This window comes from Mesitornis unicolor, unplaced genomic scaffold, assembly GCF_000695765.1.
Source record: "Mesitornis unicolor isolate BGI_N332 unplaced genomic scaffold, ASM69576v1 scaffold20437, whole genome shotgun sequence".
NCBI classification, from domain to species: domain Eukaryota; kingdom Metazoa; phylum Chordata; class Aves; order Mesitornithiformes; family Mesitornithidae; genus Mesitornis; species Mesitornis unicolor.
Window position 1 is genome coordinate 1,881 of NW_010196026.1, and position 10,731 is coordinate 12,611.

Consider the following 10,731-nt stretch of genomic DNA (forward strand, 5'->3'; position numbering starts at 1 on the left):
TTTGATTATATTCTCTATATATATTGGGGGACAGGACTAATATTAACAGTACTCTTAGGAAGGAAAATGTGTTGCTGCTGACACTTGCTGAGCTCACTGCAGGTTTCTGTATACAGGACATTATCAATTTGAAGCTGTAAAGATTGCCAAGAATAAGAAGCCTCTTGCATATGAGATTGAACATCGATTTCTTCCCTGGGCAATCGTACTTGAAGGAGCCAGTTCAGTCACCTGGTCCTATTTGATAAGAAATGTAACTGGGTTTTTTTGCTACTATGAAAGATACCTTTCCTGGAAGAAGGTTCAGTGTATTTTTCTCTTGTTATTTGAAGGAGCTCTGCTGACGGTGGAGCATGTGAAGAATGATGTTAAAATTTCAGTTGAAGAAGGCAAAGAAACCATCCTCCGTGTGTCCGAGTAAGTGACTTTGCATCTCTCCTTCTAGCTTTGGGTCAGCAGTTTTAAAAATCACATGGCTGTAACATTGAGAGTAACCTTTTCACGTAAGTGGAAGAGATGAACACAGTTTTATTCATCACTGCATTACTGATGTCTCTTTGTGGCAGAAACAAAACATTTACAATATATTCCAAACTTAATTTTTATGGAAAACTCTCGTATTCTTATTTACACGGACTTAGGTCTGGTTGTTATTGCTGTACCAGTCACTTTGTTCTTTAGGTATTTGCCTTGTTGAGGTGCCATGGATTGTTGAAAGCAAGGCTGTTTTAAATTAGGCAAGATTGGTATAGAAGATTCCTTGGACTTGTACACACATGGTGGGATGGATTTTAAAGGTTTATATGGCCTTATTTTGGGGTTGTTGCTGCATATAAATGAAGGCATGATGTTATTTTAGAATAGTGCTAATTAGCTATGCCATGCTATCCAGTGTATCCGTCTGTACTCTGTAGGAAGAATCTTGGAATTTTTTGTAGAAATCTGTTGTCTATCCTTCTAAAGTTACTCTGCTATTGGAATAAATATTTTCAGGTTTGGGGCATGAAGGTGTTTTTTATGATCTGAGTAGGATCATACGCATATCAGAAATACAGGACTAATGCTGTTAGTTTTGGGAAGCTGCATTGTCATCTTAGATTCCATATCAGGTAAGATACCTGGGTATTTTAAGAGGAGCTATCCTGATATCTTAGTATCACTGACATATCAGCAGAAATATCTGATATGTAGTATCTGTAGTAAGGAGCATATTTTTACCCATAAACACTGCAATCCTAACTTGAAGTATATTAACACCATGATGAGTTCAGAATTAGTGATTATAAGTGTAGGTTTTGAACGCTGATTGTTTTTTGAAGGAACAGGGGGAAAAATGTATTTGTGTTTTGTGAGCTATTTCAGTAGAAGATGCTATTAAAGCCACCCATGCATCATAAATTAGTATTCCTGCCTGCGTGTCTGTAGCATGGTTATAAAAACAGCATTGTATTTTTATGTTGTGTTGATGAAGTCTATGATCTTGACTTGATCCTCATAAATTAACACTGACTGAGCTTTTTCACTGTTGTCTAACCTTAGGGAAAGGACTTGTCACTATGATCGTATTTCTGCAAAAAAGTGAAAGCATAGGATGAATCACAATCTTCAATCATAACAATGGTTTTACTGGATGTAAATATTACCTTCTGTTTAAAATGTTAGACTTGAACTCAGATGTGAGTTCTTTCCTTAATCTCTGATTTTACGTGTTGTCTTTTTTACTGTGCCTAGTGATGGCATTGAATTTGTGATTTTGAATTGAAGCAAGAGGAATGTGGCAGGTTGTATTGGGACTTGATTGATACAGCATTAATAATTTTCAGTGTGTATTATACACATGTGGGATACAACATGCATAACAGAGTTAACTGGATATTTTTTAGTTGCATGAGAGAGATTTCCCCTTAAGTAGTGTTAGTCGGCTTTTGATTTCGTTTTCCTTTCTCAACTGAGGCAGTGTGTGTGTATATATACCAAAAGATAGACATGCACATACACTCCTGTGATGCATGGGGATGATGTTGGAATAATACAAATTTATATTCTTGGCTTTGAAATAATATTTTATTTTATCAAATAATTTCATATTACTGTGCCTTCTTCCCACTGCACTGTAAAAACGTTCATTTTAGCTGTGCTGGAAGCTGTCAGAAATGTAAAGCAAAAGCTCTTCTTCTGCACTTTGGTTACATGTGGATGTTTCATCGGATGGAATTTTTTTTTGTGTCAGTGTCCTCTCATTCCTGGCATTGGGTTATGTTTAAGAAGTTGTTCCAAGCCTCAATATTGCATTAATTTTCTCGCTCAGTTGTACAATCATTTAAAAAAATGATCCTCTATTTTAAATTCTGTTAAAAGTCTGTCTGTAACTTGAGAAGCATCAGCTGAACTCATATCTCAACTAATGCTTTTGGTAAATGGATTTCATGGCATCAGTTCTGCTGAAGCTATCTTATTTTGGCATGACTTGAAATTCACTTGGGATATTTCAAACTTCGATTTTTATTTTTTTTTTCTGGAGACCATTAGTTCTAATGACTTGACTTGAAGAAGAGAGAACACTTTATTTGCTATTTTTCTAGGTTATATTTTGAAGTGCATTTAAAATCTGATGTCAAACTTTTCAGCTAACTAGCTGACAGCTATCAGTAATTTAAGATTATTAATTTTATTTTAAAGCTTGTTTTTGAAGCCTTAGCTTCAAAACTTCGTGTGGTAATAGTTCCTAAACAAACCACTTTATGCTAAATGCTGATGGCTTTATGGAGTGTTTTAGTGTACCTGCACCTTATCAAGTAACAAACTGCAGTACAGCTTTTCTAGCTGCAAAGAGCCACCTTAATGTTTTGTAACTTTTTCAAAGAAAGGAGTCCAATTAGCACTATGTTTGTGTGGAAGTAGGTCTCTTTTTCCTGAACAAAATAGGCAACTTCTTAATCACAAGTCAGATTTTACTCACATTGTCATATTTCTTATATTTATTAGTTTTGCTTGAGTAATCAAGAGTATTTGTTTTAGTATGAACTAGTGAAAATAATAAAAACACATTTCAAAAACTTTCTGCAAATGTATTAGAAATGTTTTGTTTTTCTCAGTTTGAAAAAGCTTCATTAAAATCTGTTAGCATTAAAATCCAAAAGTATAATAGGATGTACGTTGCGTATGTTGAACCCCTCACTGTGGCGTTTGGTTTAATTATATTTTTTGGATCTTCTGTATACCGGATCCTAGAAACTTGAAAAGCTAGAAGCAAAAAACCTACAAATTAACTATGTTCCTTAGGTTTTAGTGCTGTTAAGCTAATGAGATTGGCTGATCCATTTCCCAGGTGATGGAGGATAGAACAAGGGGAAACGGCACCAAGCTGTGCCAAGGGAGATTCAGGTTAGAGATAAGGAGGAAGTTCTTTACTGAGAGGGTCATCAGAAGCTGGAACAGGCTGCCCAGGGAGGTGGTGGAGTCACCATCCCTGGATGTATTTAAAGAGCGGGTAGACGAGGTACTTAGGGATATGGTTTAGGGGGTAGACAGGAGTGGTTGGACATGATGATCTCGGAGGTCTTTTCCAACCGAGCGATTCTGTGATACTAAAAATGGGACTCATTATAATTGTCAATATATCAAAAAGTCTTCTAGATCTTTCTCAGAACTTTCATTGATTTTTTTTTTTTGTAAGGCTTTTTGAGGTCTATCAGAAATTATTTTAATTTCATAAAGGATGCAATAAGTGTAACAAGAAGTACAGAACAATGGCAGAATAGAAATGAAACCTTGTTTGAACAAATAAAAGTGTAGCATTCAGTCCATTAAACCGAGTGGAACAGAACCCTTACAGGAACTTTGTTGATGTTAATGCTTGTTTAGTAGCAATCGGAGCTCTGATTTTGTAGTCTATACCTATGTGGGACTGTGGAGATGAGTATTATCTGGAGAGCTGATGGTTGTAATGCATCTTTCTCCCAAAGCCCTTTGGTAAATATTAATGAAAATGTTCACATTTATCATAGATTAATTTGGAGCTGGATTTCTGACAGTACGCAGCTTTTTGTAATACTGTATGTGAGGTGGAAAAGGGAGATTGAGAATTTTCAACAGCAGAATGGGAAAAACAAATTCAAATTAGTATTTTCCCTGGAGAAGACTGGGTAAAAAACAGGAATACAGACAGCCAAGTTTGTTCAACAGGAGAAGTCTGGAGTGTGAACTGAGTAAAGGGAGCAACAAATGAACAGGTTTTTTTTTTTCCTTTGATGCTAGGCCTTAAATCACAGATGAAGAACTCTTGACTCCTTTGTAGATTCTCTAGGAATCCTCTTCAAAGTCATGCTTCTTATATGAAAAAGAAAGAAAACAAATGTTGATTTAGCTCCTTATATTCTTGGAAATATGTAGCTCAGGCTATACTTTATGCATTCTGTCGCATGTGGAGAGTTTTATTCTTTGAAACAATAATCAGTGTTATATTTTCTTCATTACTATCTAAACAAAAATGTTTCATGTTTAGAAGCCTATTATTCTGTCTGGTGATAGAAAAGCAAGACTGATATATTTTCTTTTTAGATACTCCTTTTATTCTGGTGTCCTGGTGCCTGCTGGTTCACCCAGGAACTATTTTGCATTTACATACACATGTTTCAACTATGTGTGTACAATTAAAATTGAACTGGAAGTAGTAATTTAATATACCTTTATTTTACCTCTTTCTTTTCTTAGGCATGTTTCATTTACTGATGTGAATTCAATAGCTCGTTATCTGGCTAGAGTTGCTGGTTCTGCTGGGTTGTATGGTTCGAATCTGTTAGAACACACTGAGGTGAGGAGGAATCATCTTCTTTTTCTTTTAATTTTTCTTTTCCTTTTTCTTTGTCTCGTATCTTTTGGCCTGCAATCAAAGTTTGGGGTTTGTGAATTTGTTTTTTTTTTCGGTTTGTGTTTTGGCTTTTTTTAGAAACTTGTGTTTATTGTTTTGCATTTTATTGGTAGACTGAGGTTCCAGCTATGTGGGATGCTGAGGGTTTTGTTTTCTTAAGCTTGCTCCTTGTTATAAAGTAGAGTCATAAATCCAAGCATTGAAGGGATTGCCATTTCTAACCCCTGCAACAGCAACTCTTAACCTGACAGTTCACTAATGTAAGATAATTCCGGTTGGAAGGTGGTATTTACAGTTTTCTTTCTTCACTTTCCTCAGCTCTGTTGCCATCGGTTGCTACCTTGTAACACTTCAGTGTAACACCAAGAAACATTATATGACACTGAAATACTGAATTAGTTTTTGCCATGTTTGATGCCTAAAACTCTTGACTCCAATTTCATTCAGTGAAATGTGGCAAGACATTGCCACATAGATGGGCTATTCCCTCGTGCAAAGTCCTGTATTCCATAATGCTTCCCCAGTGGGGCCATGAGGGCATCAGAATTTTTATTCTAGAGAGGGAACTTTTTTGGTCTTCCTTGCTTACACAGATTACAAAAAGTTATTGGGAGCTGTGGATGTGATGTGAAATGAGAAAGAATTCTTCCAGAGCCTAGCTCAGAATAATCATATACAAAATTCGAAGCTGGTAGCTGAAACAGATAAATTGGAATTTATTTCCTCTGAAATTTGGGGAGGGACTGAAGAACTTGATTCAACTCTTTTCTACAACTACTTGAATGTAGTAGTAATCACTCTTCAGCCCTTATAGCTGGTCTCAAGGGAAGTGTTGTCTTAGTACACTGCTTGTAAGGCATTTAAAAAGTTGTAGGTTATCTTGTGGCTATTTAAACTTTCTGACCAAAACCCTCATTTTAAAGTTAAGCCCTGAGACCTCTGCAAAAACACTTTCAAGACTGATATTTTGGATAAAATATTTCTTTTTATTTTTTGTGTCTTAAAAAAAAAAAGTCGTACTTCAAGAAATACAGTGACAGCTGCATTTGTGGTGCACATACTTTGGAGCACAGCTGCAAATTACTGAACTGAATTCTGTGGTGATGTAATTACATCTGTGCCTGCCACGTTGGCTTGAATATTGGAAGGATTCCTGATACAGTTTACAGAACACTTGCACATGAAATAGGGACAGAGGACTACAAGAGACTCATAGTCTCTCACAGGATTGAGGGACTCAATTTATAGACAGGGCTACAGTATTAACCAAGGGACTGATTATTCTTCTTTTTTTTTTAATGTTTACGTAGCAAGATATATTTCCTTTTATGGGAGGAGACTTTTGCAGAAAAGGAAGGAGGGAAATGAATAGGGGGACAGATTTGATTTCTACAAATCTAAAAGGAGAGGAGGCAGAGAAGATGGGGACTAAGAGGAAAATTACATACTTATCCAGTGTTGGTACCAAGAACATCAAATAGGTCACAAATGTGACATCTAAATAGTTGAAGGATAACGATGATGAATATATATTGCATATGATAAATAAGTACCTAAGAACTGCAGATTATTTTAACCAGTGAGAATAGCTTCAGTGAAGTTGATATTTTCAGCAGCTTGAATACGTCCTGGAGGAAGAAATTAAATTCAGTCATTTAGAATAGTTTTGGGTGAATGTTTCCGTATATTTTATTTTAAATGTTCTTTAAGCATGTATTATGATTTATTGTCCAATAGTTTTAATGCTACTGTTGCATCTAATATTTTCTATTCAGTTATTAAATGAGTTGTGTATTGCTTCAGATTTTAAACACGATTCTTTCTCATTCCTTTAGTAACTGACTTTCTTTTGTCTCTTAAAACTAGATTGATCATTGGCTGGAGTTTAGTGCTACAAAGTTATCTGCTGCCAGCCAGTTTCTTTCAGCAGTCCAAGAGCTCAACCACTGTCTGTCTCTAAGAACATACTTGGTCGGAAACTCTCTGAGTCTTGCAGATTTGTGTGTCTGGGCTGTACTAAAAGGTATCCGTATATCACAGAATCACAGAATCACAGAACGTTAGGGATTGGAAGGGACCTCAAAAGATCATCTAGTCCAATCCCCCTGCCGGAGCAGGAACGCCTAGATGAGGTTGCACAGGAAGGCGTCCAGGCGGGTTTTGAATGTCTCCAGAGAAGGAGACTCCACAACCTCTCTGGGCAGCCTGTTCCAGTGCTCTGTCACCCTCACTGAGAAGAAGTTTCTTCTCAAATTTAAGTGGAACCTCCTGTGTTCCAGCTTGTGCCCATTACCTCTTGTCCTATCATTGTTTGTCACCGAGAAGAGCCTGGCTCCATCCTCGTGACACTCACCCTTTAAATATTTATAAACATGAATGAGGTCTCCCCTCAGTCTCCTCTTCTGCAAACTAAAGAGACCCAGCTCCCTCAGCCGCTCCTCATAAGGGAGATGCTCCACTCCCTTGATCATCTTTGTAGCCCTACGCTGGACTCTCTCCAGCAGTTCCCTGTCCTTCTTGAACTGAGGGGCCCAGAACTGGACACAATATTCCAGATGCGGTCTCACCAGGGCAGAGTAGAGGGGGAGGAGAACCTCTCTCGACCTACTCACCACCCCCCTCCTGATACGCCCCAGGATGGCATTGGCCTTCTTGGCCACAAGGGCACAGTGCTGGCTCATGGTCATCCTGCTGTCCACCAGGACCCCCATATGTTCTTGCTTTCATTGGCTTGCAATCAGTGTATACCAGGAGTCCTCAAATTTCCTTTTTTGTGGATCCTAGTAGCAACTCTTAGCTGTGTGCCAGACTGTATGCTGTTGTTCATACTTCTTTGGCCTGTGCATCACTAGTGATGGAAACAGTATAGCTTAGGAAACCCTAGAATTTTTTAGATTTGTGGTTATATTTGGAAATTTATAGAATGTAATTATAGATGGGATTTTTTTTTAACTTCTTTTGTGTTAACTGAAAGAATGCCTTTTTATTACCTGTTGCCTAAATATGAAAACTTGCTGTGGACCAAAATTTTGGATAAAATATTTACATTATTTTGTAATACAGAGTAAGATTATATGCACAGACATTTCTGTGACATTATCTTAGTAGAGAGTGTTTAGTTTGAATCATTAAAAGAGGTATATTTTACCCTGTGAAATACCCTTTGAGGTTAGAAGAAGCTTTGATTTGTTTTTACGGGTTTGGATTTTATATTCTCTTAGATGTATGTCTAAAGTTGATAGATGCCAATCTACCATTCATTGTAACCGAATTCCTCTTGAATGTAAAGTGCATATTCAAGATTAAAAGCTAACATCTTTTGGTATTTTTTTCAAAGTTGCTGCTCTTGAGAGAAACCTGAAGGGAGTGTACTTTCATTATTTTTTTTTCCTCCTTTACCCATTAGAATCTTCTATAAAAGTTGTGTTCCTTGAAAATTAGATTACAGGACTACAGCTCCTCAGAAATAAATGGTGGTATTAATACGTGCTTCACTTCTGATAATGCTTAGAAAACATCAAATGTGGGCATACTGGAGGGATACCCTATGCTTCTGTCTTGAAAAAGTTAATAATTTTGAGGTGGGTGATAAAAGGGAAAAAAGCCCAGTTGCCCCCTACCTTCTGCTTTGATGAATCCAGGAAAGAATGAAGTTTGTTTTATTTGGAGAGAGTTTGTTTATTTAATTTGCTTTAGAATGACTTGTGTCCTCATGACTAAATGTCTTTTCAGAAGAGAGTATAAGCAGATTTTTTAAAAATACTTTTTTTGTCTTAAAAACGGCTGTTGGTAATAATTCCATTTTTAGAATTTAATAGCTTGAAAATTATTTGTTTTCTAACAGATAATAACATATGGCAAGAGCAATTACAGCAAAACAAAGCTCCTGTCCATGCAAAGAGATGGTATGGCTTTCTTGAGGTACAGCCTGCTTTTCAATCAGTAGGAGCCAAGTGTGCTTCTGATATACCAAAGGTTAAAATGGTAAGATTTGCGCAGATCCTCTGGACAGAGTAGCTTTATTTGTGTGAATACAGTATAAGACTTGGGTTTTTAAGTTAGAGAATGAAAAGTTAAAAGGAATTAGTTGTACAGTAAATTAATTTTTTGTAAAATCTTGCTTAAAGATAAAGCTGTCACTTTCATATTTAGAAAGGCATGAGTGGTGTAGTCCAGTGATTCAATGGAATCATGTAAAAATGGTATTTCTTAATCAACACTGCTCTTCAGATATTTTCGCTTTTTCTGAAGAGGATTTTGAGATCCTGGTAGACTGCAAATGTTGCAGCCTTTGATTGAACTTGTTGATCAAATTCAGAGTAAGGACACAAAAATACAAAAACTTGGGTAGCAACTGTTTTCTTCTATGGAATAAATTAACCAACTTGGTGAGACTTTCAAGTCTTAGATCAAATTTGAAGATGGTATGACTTAAAACTTCAGATCTAATCTTCTTGTGATGTGCTATGAGTAATGTGAAAGTTGTAGAGAGATGGATTTGGGATCAAATATGGCAGCTTTTTGTTATCGGATTTGAAAGGTGACCTTGGAGCAGAAGCTATTATCTAGAGTTCTGTATCTGATTATACAGCTAATGTGATCTGTAACTATGTCTCTGTTAATTTTTAAGGCAACAGAAAAGAAGGCGGATGTTGGGAAGTTTGTTGAACTTCCTGGTGCAGAGATGGGAAAGGTCATTGTAAGGTTTCCTCCTGAAGCAAGTGGGTAAGAAACATAAATACTTTGAGAAGGTTCTATTTGTGCTCTTTTTCTTAAAAAAAAAACCAAGTCATTTGGTGAAGTTGTTAATCAGCTTATCAGATAAGACTTTTAAGCCATTTAAACCTTTGTCCTCATCGAACTTAGAGCTGTACGTTTACTTCTCCTCTATACCTCATTGCAGTGTTGCCTGAACTTGGAATAAGGAAGTTAGTTGCCAGCAGGTGACATGGTGTTGCTCAACATTGGGATGAGGAGAAGCAGAAGAATGGCATTTGCATGGATGATGGAGGCGTGTGCACTAACAGGAGCTATGACTGTGAATACAGTCTTTAGGAGCTGGGATAAACGACTCAGTGCTTCTAAAGGAAGCTTAGACTTGAGAAGGGAAAGATGTATGGAGTAGGCTCCCTTTGGGAAGCTTGACACCAAATGTGTAATGGAGGCCTTTGGCCCAGGGGTCCAGCTTGTGTGTAGTCCCAAAACACAAAATCCTTACAAATCATACAGTGGAGTTGAGCCAGTTTCATAAATACAATTTTCAGACAGTTTTTAATTTTCTAGAATTGCCTGATGAGCTGTAAAAGTTCCATGATTGCGTTTTTTTCATTAAGCTGGCTGTTCAGCATCATGTGACTTCTGTAGTAGTGGGCTTTTTACTCTATTAGTCCAGTATAAACTATTGCTTAAATATCATGAGTTAAGTATTATGTGCATGTATGTGTATAATTCATATATTCTCATGTTACTTTAGTAGCTTTTAGTGTCTTCATTTGGGTTTTTAATATTTAGCTTAAATTAACATAAGCTAAAAAGCTACTGTCAAAAATACACAGCTACCACCATTTCAGAAAATTCCACTCTTCTGGATGTGGTAGGTTCAGATTATCTGGTAGCTACTACTGAGTATCATCAACATTTGGTTTAAGTTAGTCTGTAAAACTGCAGATAATTGCAGTTCTAACTTTATATCCATAGTGGCACTCTAATTTGCAGATTTAGATATTTTTAACAGTCAACTACTACATTTATGGCAGAAAAAATATAATCTACTTTCATTAATTTATACTATTTCAACAAATATCCTGGGTTGGTTTTTTTTTGTTAGACTTGGATATTGCTTTCAATTCTCCCTCTTTCCC

The 10,731-nt window shown here is 36.6% G+C and overlaps 1 protein-coding gene across 1 annotated transcript in view; it reads left to right on the forward strand.

Annotated features, from left to right (window-relative positions):
* The first annotated feature begins 334 nt into the window (after positions 1-334).
* The window catches only part of EPRS (glutamyl-prolyl-tRNA synthetase), a 39,136-nt gene continuing 28,739 nt past the window's right edge, over positions 335-10,731 (forward strand). Inside the window, exons 1-5 of the mRNA XM_010188320.1 lie at positions 335-417; positions 4,714-4,813; positions 6,737-6,893; positions 8,715-8,854; positions 9,501-9,595. Coding sequence (XP_010186622.1) covers positions 8,852-8,854; positions 9,501-9,595 — 98 coding nt within the window. The 5' untranslated portion in view covers positions 335-417; positions 4,714-4,813; positions 6,737-6,893; positions 8,715-8,851. The remainder of the gene's footprint in view (positions 418-4,713; positions 4,814-6,736; positions 6,894-8,714; positions 8,855-9,500; positions 9,596-10,731) is intronic.